The sequence below is a fragment of the Poecilia mexicana genome, unplaced genomic scaffold, assembly GCF_051168715.1.
Source record: "Poecilia mexicana isolate PSO_F unplaced genomic scaffold, ASM5116871v1 scaffold_21, whole genome shotgun sequence".
Classification (NCBI taxonomy): Eukaryota; Metazoa; Chordata; class Actinopteri; order Cyprinodontiformes; family Poeciliidae; genus Poecilia; species Poecilia mexicana.
Genome location: NW_028263390.1, coordinates 3,638,283 through 3,660,447, shown reverse-complemented (window position 1 = coordinate 3,660,447; position 22,165 = coordinate 3,638,283). Strand labels below are relative to the sequence as shown.

Sequence of the window (22,165 nt, the reverse complement as noted above, 5' to 3'; positions counted from 1 at the left end):
TACAGACACACATACTCTTAGACTCACTGGTCATAACTCCTGTCTGATGGAAGAAAGTTACAAAAATCTCATTGGACAGTAATTATGATGGTGTAAATGAGGTTGGCAAGGAGTTTCTATAAAGGATTTTGCACAAAGACTCATGGCACAAAGCAAATACTGCTGGTGAACTGACTGCCTGTAATTGACAGTTTGAAATAAGTAAGTACTTGACGTATTTCTGATGTGCTGTCAGATGTATTTAATGTTATGTTTATGTTTCAGAGATTTTTTTTTTTTTTTTTTTCAATTTTTAGGTCATGAACCCAGATGTGACTGTGAACAGGACAGTTATTATGACTCACTTACACCCATGCTATGAAATGATTGACTTCAGTTACAAACTAACCATGACTCCTTCTGTTATATGTGTAATGTTATATGGATTTCTTATGCTATTATCTACTGTAACTGTATGTGGAAACCTCCTTGTGGTAATATCAATAGTTTATTTCAAACAGCTTCACACACCCACCAACACTCTCATTCTGTCTCTGGCTGTGGCCGACCTGCTGGTTGGGATTTTAGTGTTTCCTCTCAGCATGGCCTTCTCTCTCAGTTCATGTACCTATAATGAGAGTTTATTTTGTAAGGTCCGTGACAGCTTTGATATATTGTTTAGTACATGCTCTATTATGCACCTGTGCTGTATTTCAGTTGACAGGTACTATGCTGTGTGTCAGCCTCTCACATATAGATCTAAAATCAGCCGTCATGTTGTTGCCATCATGATCACAGTGAGCTGGGGTGTTTCTGCTCTCGTTAGCATCGGAGTGACAATTCCTAGATTAAAAAATGAACAATGTTTGGAAAACTGTTTTATTGATGTTCTGATGGCAAACACGATTGGACCTATTTTATCATTTTACTTCCCAGTGGTCATAATTCTTTGCATCTACCTGAAGATTTTCCTTGTCGCACAGAGACAGGCACGAAGCATCCAGAGCATAAAGTCTGGAGCAACTGCCAGTAAGATGGAGAGAAAAGCCACCAAAACTCTGGCTATTGTTCTGGGAGTTTTTCTGTTTTGCTGGTCTCCATTCTTCCTTTGCATCACTTTTCTGCCTTTTACCAGTAATCCAGTACCAATTCCAGTGATTGAAACACTTAACTGGTTAACATTATCCAATTCAATGCTTAATCCATTTATCTACGGGTTTTTTTACACCTGGTTCAGGTCAGCTATTAAAATTATTGCTTCTGGGAAAATATTACGAGGCAATTTTACTAAATTGAGACTGCATTGAATATCAATATGCAAGCAGCAGAGGTTTTTTAAATGAACGTGAACTCATTCCAATATATTAAATTTTGAGAATTTAAGTTATGTTCCATTTAAAAATCTTGTTAGATGAACCAAAGCACAGATTTGTTGTGTTTGTTGACACATTCTTAAACAGCGAACAGTTAAACTGTGATTATAACCTGTAGTAAAAAATACAGGTAAGGCTCAACCTGGTCTACTGTTAAAGCAATGGAAGAAATATTTCCAGTTTTTGGAGGGTGTGGAGGTTACATTTTTTGTGACATTAGTAGCCTTTCTTCATCAGTAGGTGAACAGAGAGAGAAGGGGAAACCATGCAGGAAAATGTCCATGACCAGAAATAGACCTGACGACCACTGCATGGGAAAATAAGCAATTTCTGTTTAAACTTTACCTTTAATAACATAAAGTTACCTAATTTTTAAAGTACAATCAGTAATACTTTTATACCAAATTTATATCAGTAATGATTTCTTGGTTAATGTCAAGTTGTCATAACAAAGATATTTTGAATAATGTCAACTTTGTATTAAAAGTGTCATAATTTACCGAATGACGCTTTATGACAACAGTCATAAATATTCATGAAGGCTTATTCATGTTCATGACAGTTGTTATGTCATGTTTATGACGGTGTCATGTCAGTCTTATTCACCCCCCTTCAAATAAAGTGTTACCGAATATTCTACCACTTGAAGACACCATAATGTGTGCAAAACTGCTTACAGATCCAGCAGACCGCTGTGGGCCCAACCGATACCCCAGTCCTCCATATGATGCTAAAAGCCTAAAAAAGACATTCCTTCAGCTCCAAAAGGGCTGAAGGAACATAACCCAACAAGTTTTTTAACCTTATGCAAATACAACCTTTAATAAAGTTTTTACTGTATGCAACTGAAACGCCAGATTTTTAAAGGGATGACTAATGGTTATCCTGTACGAGAGTCTTTCACCTGAGCTGTCAATCTCTGCAGTGACTCCACAATTTACTGTTGGCTTCTTCTAATAGGCCTTTGTACAGCCTTTCATTTTAGGTGGATGTTGATGTCTTGATAGGTTTGAACATGTGATAGTCTTTTTATGATTTCAGATGATGAATGTAACACTGCTATAGCATATTTAATGCCTGCTTCTAGCCATGCTCAATTAAAGTCTATTTTACTTTAATTTCCAGCTCATGAAAACAATATAAGAAACAATGTAATAAAAAGAAGCATGCTGTTTCCTAATGTCACATGTTGCAGATAAAAATCAAAATACTGCTCATTGGTCTTCAGTTTCGTCCCTTTTCATTGGACATGCTTTTGATTACGTAATGAGAAGGCATATGTTTAAAGGGAAGGGTAATTTGACTACATGGGGCAGGGCAGGTGTAGGTAATCTAATGTGGAAAGAAGCTGCTTGTATACAGTTCTTTAAACTGCTATTTTTTTGTAATTAACAAATTTACCTTGCATTACTTAAAAAACATTTTGCAGTCCATTAGATATATAAATGTTAGTGATATTTGTAGTAAATATTAAGAGCAATGGAAGAAGAAACGGGTTTCTATGTTGGTTATGACTTCCACCCATGTTATGAAATTAACAACGTCTCTAAGATAATGAGAAGGACTTCTTCTACAATATGTACTTTGCTCTACATTTTCCTTGGCTTACTGTCTGTTATTACAGTGTGTGGAAACCTTCTTGTAATAATCTCCATCATTTACTTTAAGCAGCTCCACACCCCGTCTAACTACCTGATCGTCTCTCTGGCTGTGACCGATCTACTTGTTGGGATCGTAGTCTTTCCTCTGAGCATGTCTTTCTCTCTCAGCTACTGTCTGTATTACAGAGACTTATTCTGCAAAATACGAGACAGCTTCGATGTCATACTGAGCTCAACCTCCATTTCAAATTTGTGCTGTATTTCTGTGGACCGATACTATGCAGTGTGTCAGCCTCTAACATACAGATCTAAGATAAACACTGGTGTTGTTCTGGTTATGATCCTCATGAGCTGGGGAATTTCTATACTTGTTGCGATTGGTTTTATTATTGTAGAGATAAATCAGGGAAAATGTCAAGAAAATTGCTTTTCTGATGCTGTGCTTGAAAAGGTTTTTGCCCCCATGATCTCATTTTATCTCCCAGTGACCATAATGCTGTATATATACCTGAGGATATTTCTTGTTGCACAGAGACAGGCTCGCAGCATCCAGACTGCAGTAGAGTCTGGGGCAACTGTGAGTAACATGGAAAGAAAGGCAACCAAAACTCTGGCTATTGTTCTAGGAGTTTTTCTGATGTGCTGGCTGCCTTTCTTCCTCTGTTTTTCCTTCCAGTTGTTGGGTGGTGTGTCAGTGATGGTGTATGAAACCCTTAACTGGCTTGCACTGTCCAACTCAATGCTCAATCCATTCATCTATGCTTTCTTTTACAGCTGGTTCAGGTCGGCATTCAAAATGATAATTTCTGGAAAAATCTTTCAAGGAAATTCAAACACTAAGCTATTTTAATACATTTTACAGCAGATAACCCTCCAGTCCGGAACATACTTGTGAAAAATGTATCATATTGGATTTAAAAAGTTTAATGGAGTCTTGTTTTAGATGACTCTTATTGACTTCGTTTATGGCATGCTGATAATGTAACATATCATTTGATCAGGATCTTGTGATGCTTTATGAACTGCAAAATCTATACATTTATATTGTAATTCATTAAAGTCCTGAATGTAAGGTAAGAGTTTGTTGTTTTATTATTAATGTTGTGAAGGAAAATATTTCCATCATGAAAACATATGTGGCACCTGTTAATTTAAACAATAAACATATTTAAACTATTTTACCACAATTTGTCTTTCTCCAAATAAATGATTCTCCATTTAAATCTGATTAAGTCATTTGTTATTTTTCTACACAAATAATTTTAAAACTGTCCTTCTTGAAAAGAACTGAATCCAGAATCAGCAGTGCAGAGGTAGAGTGTGCGACCCATGTAATATAACACGGCTATTTTTTTATTTAGCACTTTAGCTCTTAAGCTAATATGAAAACATTTAGCGCACATTTAATTACTACTATTTCAAATTATGCCTTGTGTCAATGATTTGCATCAGACTGAAATCTACATCTGTTGCATGGGTGACATCCACACGAGGAACCTCTACTTGTGCTCTTTTGTTAAATGTGCTTGAGAGCATAAACACTATTAACAAGCTTTCAGTTGTAAATACCAAATGATGTTATGTGAATGAAGGGTTCGTCACAAAAAATTGTAAATAGTTGAGTAAATAGTTACCCTGAGAAAACAACAAAAGGTCAATAAAAACTTCTCATTGGTCAGCAGGTTCCTCCCTTCCTATTGGATGAGTTTTGGATTTCATAATGTTTGAGCATAATAAGTATCAAGACAAGGTGATTCAGCAGCACAATGACCTGACAGCAAGACTTGACGTTGTTTAGGTGACGTAGATGTGCTAACCAGCTGATTTAAGAAATTAAACTAAGGTATTACTTTTTAAAATAAGGTGGCTTTGTATTCTGTTAGGTATATGAATGTTATTGATATTTACAGTAATTACAAAGAGCAATGGAAGAAGAAACGGGTTTCTATGTTGGTTATGACTTCCACCCATGTTATGAAATTAACAACGTCTCTAAGATAATGAGAAGGACTTCTTCTACAATATGTACTTTGCTCTACATTTTCCTTGGCTTACTGTCTGTTATTACAGTGTGTGGAAACCTTCTTGTAATAATCTCCATCATTTACTTTAAGCAGCTCCACACCCCGTCTAACTACCTGATCGTCTCTCTGGCTGTGACCGATCTACTTGTTGGGATCGTAGTCTTTCCTCTGAGCATGTCTTTCTCTCTCAGCTACTGTCTGTATTACAGAGACTTATTCTGCAAAATACGAGACAGCTTCGATGTCATACTGAGCACGACCTCTATTTTTAATTTGTGCTGTATTTCTGTGGACCGATACTATGCAGTGTGTCAGCCTCTAACATACAGATCTAAGATAAACACTGGTATTGTTCTGGTTATGATCCTCATGAGCTGGGGCGTTTCCATACTTGTTGCGATTGGTTTTATTGTTGCAGAGGTAAATCAGGAAAAATGTCAAGAAAATTGCTTTTCTGATGTTGTGCTTGAAAAGGTTTTAGCCCCAGTTTTCTCGTTCTATCTCCCAGTGACCATAATGCTGTATATATACCTGAGGATATTTCTTGTTGCACAGAGACAGGCTCGCAGCATCCAGACTGCAGTAGAGTCTGGGGCAACTGTGAGTAACATGGAAAGAAAGGCAACCAAAACTCTGGCTATTGTTCTAGGAGTTTTTCTGATGTGCTGGCTGCCTTTCTTCCTCTGTTTTTCCTTCCAGTTATTAGGTGGCGTGTCAGTGATGGTGTATGAAACCCTTAACTGGCTCACGCTGTCCAACTCGATGCTCAATCCATTCATCTATGCTTTCTTCTACAGCTGGTTCAGGTCAGCTTTCAGAATCATAATGTCAGGAAAAATATTTCAGGGGGATTTAACAAACACCAAGCTCCTTTGACATGTTTGGAGTCTCAGAAGTACTGAAATGTCTGCAAAGCTATACTTAATATGGCCTAAGTTGTTAGGTTTTAGAAAAATGTAAAAAAAATAAATAAAAGAAATTAAAAACATACTGCAGTTTTTGTTTTGATTTAGTGAAGAATAACGTGCCATGGTGAGAATGACAGTTTATCTCAGTTTCTCTTGTACACTGGGTCAGTTTTCTCACTGCGTTGTATACATTAAGATGTTCACATTTATATTATAATTTACAAAGCTCACAAAAATAACTGACAGAATTAATTTTACAATTTTAATTGTTCAACTGCTATAAAGTACAATTGACTTCAATAAAGGTGATGATGGGGTTATGATCTTGAAAAACAGGATGAACGAATAGAATGGATCCTAATGGCTTTAAAAATATTGTCTGATGTCAGATACTCCATAAAGGTGTCCTGCGCAAACTTTTTGGATAGTTTAAGTGACAAAACTAGCGAAATATATAAGTGAAGAGACATGGGCTAAGTAAGCACTCAGGACCAGAGAGAATTGTATACAATCGCCTTTACTCATCACCTTGAGTAATCCTGAAACACAGTGATCGGCGTACTTGCACAGAGTTTTCCCCAAGTAAAGCCTGGTGAGTCACCAGTTTTACTTCCGCCCCCACTAGGCTGGGCATTGTTTGTTTATGTATTATATATAGCTGCTATGACTGGTGTAGACAGGTTACAGAGTCTCTTTGGTGAAATTTTTGGAAGCACAATGGTCAGAATGTAAACACAGGGAGACTGAGGTTTTACTTTTTATTCACTGGAACTCTGAAACCACTGCCTGTCTTTACTGGTCTACATGCTAACAATTTAAGCAAATTAAGTGACAAAAAAAATTGGACACATTAATTAGGATGAAACAATTTAAGTGCAAAGAAAAAGACATTTTCATTGTATTTATTTTTATGTTTACTTTAAAAAAAAAAAACTTCTTAGTGTTTCTAGTTAGGTATTCCAAGAGTTTTCTACTCTTACGCTGATCCTGTGTGCTCTTTTACAAGGTTTTTTTTTTTTTTTTTGTGGGACTTTGGAAACTGACAGTCTGATGGGACAGTCCACTGACCCCCCCCATTTCCTCGGTGTCTGATCGTGACATTTGCCGTGCTCCTCCTGGGTGTCAAGCTGAGATCGTGGGAGAGTTAATAGTCGTTTCCAATAACCTAGTCATATTTTCAAATTCCAGAACGAGGAGATCATACAGTCATTTGAATCAGGTGTTATGGAGGAGCAAAAACATCTAAAATATGCAGGGCAGCGGTCCCTGAGAACTGAAATTGAGAAATACTCCACTAGAGTTAGTCTACTGGATGAAATAAACAGAAGTCCACATAGTTGAGAGAGAAGGTTCGGGGTTCCTTTGTGTAAATATAACCGTCTTAAATATTCGTTTGTACCACTCTCCATCAGTCTGATAAATCATGGCCACCTAGCAGGGCCTGTACAGACTAATAGGAGGCCCAGACAGTGATCAAGACTAGCATGAAGGGAATGTATTGTGTGTGAATGTAAATGAGATGGCTATGGGGATGTACTGCCAATCTGGCGTTTGTGTTTTTATATATTTTTTACTTTTTGCAATGATGTTATTTTTATGTATCTATGGTTATTGTCTTTTTTGAAGTATTGTTAATTGTTGTACTACAGCCTTCCCCCTACTTCCTAGACAAATATCTCCTATGGGAGACTAATAAATGAGCTTATCTTAGTTTACATGGCAAATGGTAATTTGTTGCTCATGGTTGTTGCTAGGGTATCTCTTGGGTACATGATACCTCATTGGACCTATGTAGGGAGTTACTAATTCATGAAGACAGAGGTAGAAAATAGAGAGTTCAGAATGCATAATCATAGTGAACAGAGTAGAGGAAGTACTGAGGTCATGCTGATAGTTTGTCATGTACATGGAATGAGTTGAAGAGAGAAGTGATTGCTGACTTGGTGACTTTGGTTTAAATGACTGATCAGATCTTTATATTTTAACTTTATTTCTGTGCACATTTAGTCACTGTGTACTGTGACTAAAAATGGAATTTGATTTTGGTAGTTTTGGAATTAACAATACTGATGTGTCTAATGTAAACCCTTGCTTTAAAATTGCTTCTTATCTACCGACAGAAACGCCTACTATTGTGTGTGTATTTTTGAATGTTTTTCTTGGTTCCATATCTGTAATAACTGTTTGTGGAAACCTCCTGGTAATAATCTCCATCGTTTACTTCAGACAGCTTCACACTCCAACCAATGCTCTCATCCTCTCTTTGGCTGTGGCTGACCTGCTTGTGGGCGCCCTGGTCTTCCCTCTCACAATGGAGTTCTCTATAAGCTCGTGCTTGTATCATGAGGAGATATTTTGCAAAGTGAGAAGCAGCTTCGACATAACGCTCAGCACATGCTCCATTCTGAACCTCTGTTGCATTTCTGTTGACAGATATTACGCAGTGTGCCAACCGCTGGCATACAGAACTAAAATCAGCAGCCATGTTATTGTGGTGATGATCTTGGTGAGCTGGGGCGTTCCAGGTGTGGTTGCAATCAGTCTAGTGGGATTTAACAGAGCAAAATGTGGACAAAACTGTTTTTTTACCGTGGTGCTGGGAAAAATTCTGATTGTTCTGATTACGTTTTACTTCCCACTGCTGCTAATGATATGCATCTACCTAAAGATTTTTTTTGTGGCACAGAAGCAAGCACACAGCATCCAGAGCATGAAAAACTCTGGGACATCTGTCAGTAAGATGGAGAGGAAGGCCACTAAAACCTTAGTGATTGTGATGGGAGTTTTTCTGCTCTGTTGGCTGCCTTCCTTTTTATGTACAACAGTTCTTACTTTTAGCAACGCTTCCCAGCCCGGCCCTCTGGTAGAAATACTCAACTGGCTTGCACTGTCCAATTCAACGTTCAACCCGTTTATTTATGCTTTGTTTTATAGGTGGTTCAGGTCAGCGTTCAGAATGATTATTTCAGGAAAAATTATTTTGGGAGATTTCACTAACTTCAAACTGTTTTGATGTTTGAAGTTATTATTAGAGTAAATCCATAATGTCTAATTGAAATTATGATAGCACCTGTAGCTTTATGAGTGCTTATATGTGCTTAAGAATATGTTCACTGCAAACAAAGCCAGATTTGAATGATTAGTCAAAGCAAAATCTTTATCAGTGAACATGGAAAAATAATTTATTAATGTAAAACTAATTAAATTCAACTCCTTTATGTTCATGTGTTGTTGTTTTTGTAGACTTCCACCATATTTCAGTCATGTCTTATTTACACACACATATTAAATGATTATATATGGGGTATATGGAGACTTTCAATCTAATATGTCCAATATGTTTTATGAAATATTCCATTTTCTCTTAGTCTCAACAGATAGAAACTAGCTTAAGTCTGGTGCAAAGCATTTTATTATTCATGTTTTTTTGCACATTGTCTGTTAAATAAACTAAACTAGTATAGACACAGGAAGCAGGACTTACTGCAGACATAATTGTTAAACATGATTCTACATTTTCCAGCATCCAGCAGTTTTTTTTTATTATTATTGAAGATCATGTAAACACTTATATGCCCTCATTTTTCTGTCTGTCAATCGTGCATTCATTTTCAAATATTGTTTCCTTAACACATACACAGCAGGGATATCCTAGGAAGTTGAAAGTATTTGCTTGTTGAACCCAAGGTGTTCATTCAGGTGCCCCATTTACATCCATGCCCACTTGTACAAGTTTCCAATTAGGATGTGGCCTTCAGATTAGCTTGAGAACAAGAATAAAGATGGACATCCATGTCCACGAAGCTGATTGTAAGCCTTATCAGTGCAATACAAAGCATGGGTGCAATGGTGACAGACTTTCTCAAGAACTGATGTAAGGCAAGGCAAGTTTATTTGTATAGCACATTTCAGTAACAAGGCAATGTCAGATGGATTACATCAGGAATGTCAAAGTCAAATACACAGAGGGCCAAAAACCTAAATTTGCTACAAGCTGAGGGCCGGACTGGTACAATGTTTATTAAAACATATTGAAATGATTGCACATAGCCTATTGAACCAAGACCTAACACAGTGTATATTATCTAATAATTAAATGAATAAAGCAATATTTTCTTATGGATTTGTCAGTAATTTCAAGTGAAACCATTTTTCAACAGGCAAAAAGACAAAAACGAACTTCTTCAAAGATAAATCACATGTCCTGTACATTAACGGAATAAAGCAATGCTTTGTTATGGCTCTGTCAGTAACCTCAAGGGAAAACATTTTCAACAGGCAAATAGCAAAAAACTGAATTGTTTTTAAAAGCAAAATATGTTTCTTAATATCAAGATAAATACATAAATAAAAGTGCATGCATTATAAACAAAAAATGCATTATTGTGCACTATGATCCTACCAATCACTGCTTTCAAATAGTAAAATAAGAAAAAAAATCAAATTAGTTGTATTCTTTCTCATGGCTCTTATCTACAAACCCCCCCACCCCCCGAGTCCATTCAACTGAAAAAATAAATATAAATAAATAAAATACAATAAAGTAAAATAAAATACATAAATCTATGGCACACAGACAAAACAATACTTCCTTCAAGTATTGAAAAAAAAATCACAAAAAAATAACGTGATTTTTATTTGTACAAAAATCATGTCTTGTACAAACAAATGTAAAAATTGAACTGAATTAAAAGCTGAAAATACGTCACTGCTCTGTGATGCTCACTTGTCTGAGGCTGAGCCTGATACTTGGTAGTTTCTCATCTTTTGTAAAAGTTCATCAATGTCCGGGTTAGGCTCTGAGCTGAGGAAATCCTCAGGTTTGAGTGAAGGTGATTATCAGTAAGACGGCTCCTGTGTGATGTTTTGTTTAGCTTCATTAAAGAGAAAGGTTGTTCACACAGGCATGTGCTGCCAAACAGAGAGCGTCCAAGCAGCCCTGGGATAAAATGTGCAAACTCAGCAGCTCCCACTCCCTCGTATTTTTCCTTCAGTGTGTCATTGAAGGAAGCTCAATCAACTCCATTGGTAGATTTGGTGGTGTGCTTTCTACATCAACTGCAAAAGGGTTGCTGAGCAGTTCAAACCTGCTTTTTTTGGGCTTCAAAGTCAGCAAATCGGCGTCGGAAGTTGGCAGCAAGTATGTTGAGTTTATCAGCAAACTGTGCACTCGGGAATTCAGCGGTAGAGAGTTTTTCTTTCATGGTCTGGCAGCTGGAAAAGTGGCTAAAGTTTTCTTTCTGCACCTGCATCTCCCACAGACTCAGCTTGGTTTTAAAGGCCTTCACTGTACTGTACATATCAGAGATGACATGTGCCCATCCCTACAGCTACAGATTCATCACAGTCAGATGACTAGTGATGTTGCAGAGAAACGCAATTTCACACAGGAAAGTTTCATCTCGGAGCTCTGTTGTGTCTTTCCCCTTGCTTTCCATGACCAGACATTTCCTCACGAAGCTCGAAACATCTTTGCAGCACCTTTCCCTGGCTTAGATTCTAACCCGGTTTTTAAAAGTGGTTCAACCTGTCTGTGCACACATCTCCTGGTGCCATGCTTATAACAGGAAGTTGTCGTTGTTTTGAAGGACTGTGATTGGCTTAGATAGGTTTAAGCTTTGCCCTACTCTGCACCTTATGGCAGGGGTGGGCAATCCTGGTCCTCAAGGGCCAGTGTCCTGCAACTCTTAGATGTCTCCCTGGTCCAACACACTTCAATCAAATAGCTGAATCCCCTCCTAAGTACAGTCAAGTTATCCAGAGTCTCCCCGACAGCCTTATTATTTGACTCAGGTGAGTTGAAGTAGAGATGCATCTAAAAGTTGCAGAACACCAGCCCTCGTGGCCTGGAGTTGCCCACCCCTGTCCTATGGGTTTGGCATGTTTAAGACAACATTCAGTAGTATAATTCATCAGGTTTGTGGGGATGAAAATTTTTTCTTTAACCGATGAGGTGTGGACAAGATTATTTTATAAAAACAAATATCTCCACTACATCAATTTAAAAAGATATGGCTACGTGTGGACGAGGCCTCAGTTTCCTGTTCTTAGCTGACAGCTATGTAGCCCATTGAGATGTTCTGCTGTATTTGCTTCAGTGGTTATTAAGCCTAAACCAAATCTGTCTGTCTCTCTATCACATATACAGACACACCACACACTAATATATTCACAACACCATGCACAAATTGTAGTGTGTCCCATCTGACTTGGTGACTGAATGTTTACATTCATTATGATAATTAGATGGACTCCCCTATTTATTTGTCAGGTTATGCACAGAGAGGGAAGACGCCTGTGTGAGTGAATTCTGACATGCTTGGTAAACTACATGTGCTTTATTCTGATCTTTTGACGGTGATGTGTACGATCCATATTGGTGTTGATGTTGTGGATTTTAGCAGTAAAGTATATTTGTATTGATTGTGATATTTCAGATACCATCCACTATGGAACCAGAGGTGAATGTCAGCAGAGCTGCCATACATCCCTGTTATGAATCATACGACTCGTCTTACAAATTTACAAGCAACCCTTCTTTTATTTGTGTGGCATTGTATGTTTTCCTTGGCTCTCTGTCTCTCATAACAGTGTGTGGAAATCTCCTTGTGATAACGTCAATCATTTACTTCAAACAGCTCCACACTCCCAACAACTACCTCATCCTCTCCCTCGCTGTGGCCGACCTGCTTGTCGGCGTTTTAGTTTTCCCTTTCAGCATGGCGTTCACCGTCACTTCATGCTGGTATGATGAAGATTTGTTTTGCAAAGTGCGAGGCAGCTTTGACGTGACACTGAGCACAGCTTCGATTTTGAACCTATGTTGCATTTCTATTGACAGGTATCACGCTGTGTGTAAGCCGCTGACTTACAAAAGTACAATGACTGATCGTATCATTGCAATGATGATTCTGGGATGCTGGGGTACGGCGGCCTTAATTGGAATTGGCATCATCATTGCAGGATTCAATCAGGGAAAATGTGAAGGGGACTGTGTAATTGATGCTTTGATATCGACCACTTTGGCATGTATTTTTTCTTTCTATATCCCAGTCATTATAATGCTTGGTATTTATCTAAAGATTTTCCTTGTTGCGCAGAGTCAGTTAAACAGCATCCACAGTACTGGCTGTCGAAGCAAAAGGTCTACTGCAGCGGTTAGCAAGACGGAAAGAAAAGCAACAAAAACCCTTGCTGTTGTGATGGGGGTTTTTATCTTGTGCTGGAGCCCCTACTTCCTGTGCATCATCTTTCAGCCTTTAACATATGATGTGACACCAATTTCTGTTATCGAAACTCTAAACTGGCTAACTTTGTCAAATTCTATGTTGAATCCTTTCATCTATGCTTTCTTTTACAGCTGGTTTCGATCAGCTGTCAGAATGATGATTTCGGGAAAGATTTTTCAAGGAGACTTTGCAAACGCAAAGCTCTTCTAACCTTATGTTTTAATGCGCATGTAACTTTCATGGGGAATTGATGTTTATGAAATCAATAAACATTGTTTCCATAACAAGGAGTGTTTATTTACAGCACATTTACACAAGATACCAACAACAAAAGAGACCAAATTCTATGAATCAGATTTAGAATTAGGCCTCTTTCAAAGACTAGTAATGAGAAAAATATAAAGCTCATCTTAATTGATGTTTTCTGTCTGCCATAGCTTACAATAAATGTCCAAATGGTTTTAAATTATTCATACACTCCAGTAAGTCATTGTATAAATTAGTTCTGTTGATCTACTTCCAATTATCAACCCAGAAAAATGTGAACACACCTTACACCAGGTCAGGTAGTACTTTAAGTTTTCCTTGAAGATCTAAGTTAAGCTTGTTCAGATGATTCAACAAGAAACCACAAATCTGATTCCCACTGGGGGTCACAAAGCATAGTTCTTCTCTTTCTCTCAGGTTTGCCAGTCCTGCTCTAGATAACCACTGAATTAAACCTCAGTCTGTCTTGGATTTAACATCTGACTCTTTCAGATTAGACTTCAACTTTGACTGATTTCTGATGTTTATCATCTGACCTTTCAGCTTCAGCTGTTTCTGATATCTGTGCATAGTTTGAAAAAAGGCTAGTCAGTGACATAGTCAACTGAATGTGACAGTATGAGATGAAGAGCGTTTGCGTTTCTATAAATGTTCAAGGAATGTTGTTTGTTGTGGCAACTCCCACAGAGGAAATGTAGCCTTCTATATGACCATGAGATATGACACTTTTTTGTTTTTATTGTTTTGCTTACCTGTAACTGCATGGTATTCAAATCAGTTTCTACAGTATTTAATAGAATCAGCATGAATGTTTCAGGACAAACTTTTACCCTATTATGTGTTAAAATGACCTCAACTTTGAAACTAAACACTGAATGGTGAAATTCTGGGTGTTTAATCTAATAAGAAACAAATACTTTAGTTTGTTTTTATTTTTTACTCTGTTTCCTTTCTAACCAGTCCCGTCACTAAACTGGTGCGATAAACTATTCTTCCTGATTCCACCAGAAAAGTACTGACTGTGGTCCGGGCAAACCAGTTTTATCTTAGTTTTGATTCAACCGCAGCCTAAGGCAGATGCATGCAAATATAATGGTGTGACTTAGTTTCACTTTTAATCTGCACAATTGAGGCAAAAACAACTTGATGCTTTAAAGTTAATTTTAAAAGTTAGATTACGAACGGAATAACTGTGATCATCATCAGAATTTCAGTAAAATCTACAAACACCATTGTGCAACGTTGAGACACGCTGTTGGTGTTTCAATATCAACAATCATTGGAGTTCTGAAATGCCAGTCAGGAATAGTGTTGCTGTGAGCAGTGTTCACTAAAACGTACATATATTTCTCGAAATGGTATTCATAAATCTAGCTGGTTGTATAAAGATATAACTGTTTTTGAAAATTTTTATTTGCTCACATTTGTATTTTTTCCCAATAAGGGTACTTGTTCCCACACTAATATGCATAGATTATGCAAACGTGATAAAGGAGCTTAGATCTAATTGGCTAATCAAATCATGTGGTGAATATGGTAATGAAAAGTGGATCCTATTATCTAGGTGAACACAGCTGAGCTCTGGACACATCATAAGGTAAGGGTGTGTGAAAACAGGCCCTACAGCAAACCTGCAACATATTAAACTGAATCCTGTCTGCTTTTCTCATCATCACAGGTTGATGCAGTAAACTCTTCAGCATGGATGTAGATCTTGTGGTCAACAGCAGCAGTGTTGACCCCATACATCCCTGCTACATCTCAGACAATGGCACTTACATGTTTGCACATAACCCCTCTGTTATATGTGTATCTTTGTACATTTTCCTTGGATTACTGTCTGTAATCACTGTCTGTGGAAACTTTCTTGTAATATTTTCCATCATTTACTTCAGACAGCTCCACACTCCTACCAACTACCTCATTCTCTCTCTAGCTGTCGCTGACCTGCTTGTCGGGGTCTTGGTGTTCCCCTTCAGCATGGCTTTCACCGTGACTTCATGCATGCACTATGAAAGCTTGTTCTGCAAAATACGCGACAGCTTTGACGTCACAATGTGCACGTCCTCCATTCTCAACCTGTGCTGCATCTCCATAGACAGATACCATGCAGTGTGCGAGCCCCTGACATACAGGTCGAAAATAAACGTCCGGGTAACCGGGGTGATGATCCTGTTCAGTTGGGGCGTCTCTGTCCTAATAGGAATTGGCATCATTGTTGCGGGATTCAGCCAAGGTGCATGTGAGGACATATGCTCTGTTGACATTATAGTGGCCAACACTATGGGACCTGTTTTCTCCTTTTACCTTCCAGCAGTCCTAATGCTCTGCATTTACTTTAAGATTTTCCTGGTTGCTCAGAGACAACTGAACAGCATCCAGAGCACAAATGGCCAGAGCATGAAGTCTGGAGCAATAGCCAGCAGGATGGAAAGGAAGGCCACCAAAACCCTGGCAACTGTGATGGGAGTGTTTCTTTTGTGTCTCTCTCCCTACTTTATCTGTGTCGTCTTCCAGCCATTATACTACAACCCGCCACCACTTCCTGTGATAGAAACACTGAACTGGCTTACGCTGTCAAATTCAATGCTGAATCCTTTGATTTATGCCTTCTTTTACAGCTGGTTCCGATCAGCTGTCAGGACGGTCGTCTCAGGAAAGATATTCCACAGCAATTCAGCCAACTCCAGATTATTTTGATATTTATATACTGTTGCACTTTACATATTGGGATTTTTCTAAAAATGATTAATGATAAAGCCATGTAACAGGGGTAAAGTTTTGAAAAAATATTTAATCTGTTTTTATTTGTATAAAGAAGCAGCCTGTCAAGAACTATTTGTCCCTTCTCAATTATCAGTGCAAAAACCTTTAATCGCGCATTACATCAATAAAGCACTTCTTTCATTTGCTGTCCAATTTTTTTGCACATCTCCACTATTTAATTTTACTTATTAATATTTTTAGGTCTCATACATTTTTCAAACACAAGTGTGGTACATATCCGGTCAAAGTCACGTACATTAAACAGTCTGATTCAACCTGATTTTTTATCATTTGGACAAATGCTAAAATCCAAAATCAAAGACACTGTTTTCAACACAGAAATAAATTAATGTTGCAGTTCATATCATCTGTATCTGCCATAACTCTTCAAAGAGTTATGACAGATACAGATGACAGAGAGCAGGAAGAAATTCCTGTAGCAGTCTGTATAACATCAAATCTGAAGAAGCCTCTGTCTATAACACTGATGAAGACGATGCTCAGGGTTGTTTGTAAATTTTCTGATTTTATGAAGAATCTATTTTTGCGCCATCAAATCTAGATGAACACTGAGGTATTTATATTCCCCAACCACCAATGCTTTGTCTCCCATGATGGGACTAGTGTTTGAACAAATCATTTCTTCCAAAATCGACAGTCGCCTTCTTTGTTCTGTTCACATTACATGGTCCTACGCCATGATACAAAGCTCCACCAGGGTTCATCAGGGTCTTTTCCATTTCTGATGAACCCAAAGACTTGAGTCTAAAATCAGGGAGATAGAGCACATCCCTTGATTTAAAGGCATCATTATTATGGTTCAAGTTGATCTTGAACCATAGTAATTGGAACACTGACCAACATATTTGATGTGTATTGATAATACTATTGATGGCATTTTGTCATCTAGTGGGTAGGGTAGGGTTAGGGGATATAAGATGAAAACCAGAGTTGAGTTGGATCACTCAAAATAGCTGAAAAACTATAAGGGTTATGGGAACCAAACATAGTCCAGAGAGTCTGTGGAAGGGGCCCCACATGTCCACCAAGTTTAGTGGGTGTGGCTCATTCCCTTGAGTCCCCTGAGACTGAAGACATGCCATTTATCCCAATTCATGAACTTGTCCAAAATGCAAAAATCGCTCTAAGTGTTGTGTATGGAGGTACATATGGGAACCTTAGCAGTGTGTGTTCTGGAGTCCCGAGTCGTTTGAAAGTGATTCTGGGTGGAGTGAAATGTGAGTTTTAGGGTGAATTTGCTAGGGTTCTGTGGTTAGGTTTAGTGTAAATTGTAAGGGTAAGGGGTTGTTTTCAAAATACCGTATTTTCCGCACTATAAGGCGCACCTAAAAACCTTCAATTTCCTCAAAAGCCGACAGTGCACCTTATAATCTGGTGCACCTTATATATGAACCAATATTGAGCCACAACAGGTCTAGCAACTACGGTAAGCAGCCGCCGACTTCATTTTCACCCGTAGAAGAAGAAGTGCACGGTGCATGCTGGGATAGTTGTCAGAACGCTGGTTTGTAATCCATTAATAAAGTCTGACTGACCTATCTACCTACCGACCGTCTAGAATCAGGTCGTCTGCAGGTCATTTAGCACCACGTTCTCCACGAACATGCTGTGCGCGAACGGAGAAGGATGACCCGGCCCAGTCGCAGAAGGCTCTCCTCGCCTACCGGAGTAGGACTGTTTTGTTGACATTCCCTTTAGTCCAGCTCCATCTGGTGGATGCATAGCGCAACTCCAGCCTCTACTGTAGCGTCTATTCTATGCGCCTTATAATGCGGTGCGCCTTATATATGAAAAAAGTTTTAAAATAGGCCATTCATCGAAGGTGTGCCTTATAATCTGGTGCACCTTATAGTGTGGAAAATACAGTAACTGAAAAAGTATAAGTAAGTATAGAGGTTAGTATAAAATGTTAATTACTTACCTGGGAAGCTGTGGTGTGTCCTGATAGTAATTACTCCACTTACCTGAAAGTCCTAGATGTCTTCCTGAAGAAGGTAGTCTGCTCACCTGCTGAAAATCCTGTAAAATAAAAATACAACCAATAAACATGGACTACTCACAGCTGGTTACTATGTAAACATAATTTTGTTATTTATCCGTTAACATACAAAGAGCATTTTAACTTAGAAGTCATTACATTAGTTAGTATAAGTATGAAATTAATATCAGTTTGTATTGTGGATTTATAATTAAGTTTAAACTTACCTTTCTCTCATTTGCCGTTTGACTTCTGAGTTATGCACATCAATAACAGTTTGTACTGTGGATTGAAAAGTAAGATTAAACTTACCTTTCGCTCATTTCCTTTTTGACTTCCGAGTTGTGCACATCATGGCTGGAATTCATTCTGACCTGTGTGAAGTTGGCTCACTCAATTGTCAAACGCTTAGCCGAGCTGTATCGCAATATGGTAACGTGTCTGACTTTCTGGCAGCCGATATAAACATGTGCTTCCACTCAACCTACATAAAGCGAATCTTAAAGTGACATCACGTTCTGGTTTGACACTGACGGACTGGTGGTGGAGCTAACGCAAGCAATGGCGCTTTTAGCTCCACTACATTACCTTCTGCTTCCACGTGTTCAGGTTCACATGCTTCAAGACAGTTACATCTTCCTCAAGGAGCATGTGGACCTGACACTGTGTATCCCAGCTGGTTTGAGTGCTCTACGCCAGTGTTTTTCAACCTTTTTTGAGCCAAGACACATTGTTTTAATTGAAAAAATCACAAGGCACACCACCAACCAAAAATGTAAACAAAATGAATGTAAAGTAAGTCTACCAGTAAGTGTCTCTCTAATGCATGTTAGCTAATTTTTGTGTTTTCTTATTGAAGCTATACCATTTTTGTTCTGAGTAGGTGGCCAGAATTCCTTCTGAAGAAGGGAAAGGCAGTGTCGACTGTCAAACTGCATCTGGTGAACGTAAATGAGTTCATCGGATACTTCAGGGAGACCTCTCCGGGAACGTCTAGAGGTTTGACGGAAGACCCTGATTGGAGTGAGCCGTGCCATCTCGGCGTCACCGTCCCGTCTTGGGAGGCACACAGTGATGCGGCAAATTTCTATCAAGAGGGCAAAGTCGATGAAACTGATTCCCAAGAAACATCTCTGGTCCAACGAGATACCAAGAGTCCTTGCCACGTCTTGTGTCATCTCAAATTCCTTGCATTCATAATCATTCCAGGTTTTTCATTGTGTTTTCTACATTTTTCCTGTCTTCAGACCCACTGGAAACGGATACGTCAAGAGATCTGATCTGGAAATTCTTTGGCCTCATCAGCCTCTACCTTTCCTGTGTGTACGGACACAGGACATGTCCTCCGTAACATGTCAGTGCAGGGGAAGCAGCATTCAGCTTCCATGCTCCTCTAAATTAGAACAAGTTTCCAGAAAGCTGCAAAGATGCTGAAACACCCACACCTGATAAAATAATATAGCTAAAATAGCCCATTTTCTATGCAGAGAATTAGGGGTTGCACCAATTAGTCGACTAGTCAATTCTTTTCTCTGCAATAACTTTTTTCTGGGCCAGTCGACTAGTCGCAATCACATGACAAAACAGATTTTTCCAAGGAAATGAAAGAAGGTGGGCTAGGTGAGTTCGTCAGAAAGCTCAAATTGTATAAAAATGTAAATAATTTAACAAAGAGAAACTGTAAATTACAGCATAGGCTACCGCAATAGAGGCGTTGCGTGGCGCGGTGGTTAGTGCGGCGCACCGCATACAGAGACTTTAGCCCGCGGATAGTCAGGAGTCTGACTCCCGTCCTCCATTCGCTGGGCCCATGCCTCTCTCCCCCGCTCTGCTCTCTCTGCCCCCTTACAGTCAGATTGCTGTCAAATAAACTAGTGCCGAAAAAAATCCTTACAAAAAAAAAAAAAAAGACTACCGGACATGTCATGATGTCAGGCTTTTCCATCCCTCAACTACCCCCAACTGATCAGCGTCACCCTGCGTATTGAAGCTTTTAACCTGGCAGCTTTAAGCTCTTATAAAGATATGATTTGACTACATCTGGAAACTAAGTCCAAGCTTCATCCTGAGTATCTGATAGAGGCGATCTCGGCTGCCGTCTGCATGTCGGTTCAGAGAGCCGAACTGACTGAGTCAGCAGAGCCTTCGTTGAACTCAACTGTAACCAAACGAGATCCGTTCATAATAAGTTTGGTTTGTGAAATTCCAAAAGCACCATTGTGGTCAGTGTGATAATTTGACTCCTATACCAATAGTTATCCAGAGATCATCAGCATCAGCCGGTGTTTGGAAAAAAAAAGTCAGACCCGACTTTGTGCAACGGATTTTTCTCCGCTGCTCAAGAATGATCTGTTTATTGCTTTTTTAATTCTGCATAATAGACTTAGTAAAAGCGGGAGAAGGGGGTGTCAATATTTGCCGTGAAAATAGCTGATAAAGCCTCCAAGTAGTTGTGAAGGGTTTTTGCGCTTATGTCACTGATGTCACCGCGACTAGTCGACATCGACTCGACTATTATCATGATGTAGTTGGCCTTAAAAAATATGTAGTCGTTCAACCCCTACAGAGAATAATCCTGATCAACATTGATTGAAATGCTGGACTGATATTGAAGTCAGTCCGCATATTCTAAGCACAATTCTTGCGACTTTTCACAGTAGCGGGAAAAAAATTGATGACCCTTACTGATTGGATATAAAAAACTTCAGAAAACTTTAACACCAAAGTCTTCTGTTTCTCTGAAGCCTTGTGGCTGAGGTAATCACAAAAAAGAACACCATCTGCGCCTTACCCAAGTATTCCTTGTTTATTTTCTAACTTTACTGAAAACTTTGTCAACATGACATAATTGCATTGAGGCAGTTTGCTTGGCTTGCTCACCTAATGCAGACCTTGGGGAGAAGAAAAACCCCATGCAGCATCAGCACAGGGACTGAAGACTCTGTGGTCATTTACACCTCTAATGACAAAAGGTGTTAGGTTGCATTATGTCTTTGCTTCAGAAGACAAACTGTTAAGTTTGTCATACTGAGTTGAAGCAACTTTGCTGCATCATGAAAACATATTTTTAATAGAAACCAAAAACATTAATTTGAGATGTTCAAATTTAACTGCCTCAACAGATTTAGTAAAAAAAAAAAGTCCCTTTATTTTCCTATGGAATAAGAATAAATGAATCGTTTTCTACTCAAATCACTTTACTTATCCAATGCCATTTTCTGGGGCAGTTTAAAATCTAGAGAACCTGTGTTTTTATTGAAACAAGCTTCTCAGATGGGTCAGTAGTGCTGGATGGAAGAAGACCTTCCATCAGTGCGTGTTAGGCCAGTCTAGGATTTAGGTGGTAGGATTTGTCCTTTAGCAGCCCAAAACTTTTTGTGTCCATTTCCTTGGGAATATTTTTTTGGATACAGAATCACCTTGGCGGTCACAAAGCTCATCTTTGTAGATTAGGTATTCCACGTCTTTGACAGTGGGAATGTCGGGGACCATAACCCAGGTTTCTCTGACAGATGCTCATCCATGTTGGCAAAGCGGCTTTTGATCTCCTGGCAGAGCAGCTTCATGTGCTGGATAAACACCATGTGTAAAGACGATGTGAATAGTGCCAACATTGCAACTGCTTGTTTTTGTTGTTGTAAAGCTTGAATATGTCAGCAAGGTATGCCATTTTGATCCAAAATACATCATTCAGATGTTCGAACACCGATTGACAGCGCTGCTGATAGGCCTCCTAGTTGGGTCACAAAGATATCTGTGGACATGCTGGCAGCCCAGGGACAAGGCACTCAAACCCTAGTGAAGTTGAGAGGCTTCTTTGGCTGTATTTGACGGTGCTCGTGTCAAATACGACGGCTGAGCAAAGCTTCTCCAGCCTCCGTTGTCGGAGCAGCGCCTTAATCACCACCTCTTCCTACATATCCACAAAAATATGACCAATAGCCTGGACCTCACTTCTCTGCAACTTCTGCTTTGCCAGTGAACAAAGAGATGCGTACTTTGGTAAGTAAGGAGGAAAA

General features: G+C 38.9%; 6 protein-coding genes across 6 annotated transcripts; all 6 read left to right on the top strand.

Moving 5' to 3' along the window:
• Positions 1-1,286, top strand: LOC106907695 (trace amine-associated receptor 1-like). Its single transcript, XM_014973523.2, has one exon. It carries the CDS (start codon positions 300-302, stop codon positions 1,284-1,286), a length of 987 nt encoding a protein of 328 aa, XP_014829009.2. The 5' UTR covers positions 1-299.
• Positions 1,287-2,831: 1,545 nt separating this feature from the next.
• LOC106913486 (trace amine-associated receptor 1-like) lies at positions 2,832-3,803 on the top strand. The gene has a single exon (XM_014980115.2). It carries the CDS (start codon positions 2,832-2,834, stop codon positions 3,801-3,803), a length of 972 nt encoding a protein of 323 aa, XP_014835601.2.
• A 1,075-nt stretch (positions 3,804-4,878) lies between these two features.
• On the top strand, positions 4,879-6,174 carry LOC148153003 (trace amine-associated receptor 1-like). The gene has a single exon (XM_088001941.1). It carries the CDS (start codon positions 4,879-4,881, stop codon positions 5,851-5,853), a length of 975 nt encoding a protein of 324 aa, XP_087858067.1. The 3' UTR covers positions 5,854-6,174.
• A 1,740-nt stretch (positions 6,175-7,914) lies between these two features.
• LOC106912804 (trace amine-associated receptor 1-like) lies at positions 7,915-8,898 on the top strand. Its single transcript, XM_014979574.2, has one exon. The coding sequence runs from the start codon at positions 7,915-7,917 to the stop codon at positions 8,896-8,898; it is 984 nt and encodes a 327-aa protein (XP_014835060.2).
• Positions 8,899-12,334: 3,436 nt separating this feature from the next.
• On the top strand, positions 12,335-13,324 carry LOC106912794 (trace amine-associated receptor 1-like). Its single transcript, XM_014979586.2, has one exon. The coding sequence runs from the start codon at positions 12,335-12,337 to the stop codon at positions 13,322-13,324; it is 990 nt and encodes a 329-aa protein (XP_014835072.2).
• Positions 13,325-15,082: 1,758 nt separating this feature from the next.
• Positions 15,083-16,116, top strand: LOC106912793 (trace amine-associated receptor 1-like). Its single transcript, XM_014979575.2, has one exon. The coding sequence runs from the start codon at positions 15,083-15,085 to the stop codon at positions 16,079-16,081; it is 999 nt and encodes a 332-aa protein (XP_014835061.2). The 3' UTR covers positions 16,082-16,116.
• The last annotated feature ends 6,049 nt before the right edge of the window (positions 16,117-22,165 follow it).

Bases quoted from the DNA above. Each gene is read 5' to 3' on its own strand.
- LOC106912804 (XM_014979574.2), top strand. From the start codon at position 7,915: ATGGAATTTGATTTTGGTAGTTTTGGAATTAACAATACTGATGTGTCT.
- LOC106912793 (XM_014979575.2), top strand. From the start codon at position 15,083: ATGGATGTAGATCTTGTGGTCAACAGCAGCAGTGTTGACCCCATACAT.
- LOC106913486 (XM_014980115.2), top strand. From the start codon at position 2,832: ATGGAAGAAGAAACGGGTTTCTATGTTGGTTATGACTTCCACCCATGT.
- LOC106912794 (XM_014979586.2), top strand. From the start codon at position 12,335: ATGGAACCAGAGGTGAATGTCAGCAGAGCTGCCATACATCCCTGTTAT.
- LOC148153003 (XM_088001941.1), top strand. From the start codon at position 4,879: ATGGAAGAAGAAACGGGTTTCTATGTTGGTTATGACTTCCACCCATGT.
- LOC106907695 (XM_014973523.2), top strand. From the start codon at position 300: ATGAACCCAGATGTGACTGTGAACAGGACAGTTATTATGACTCACTTA.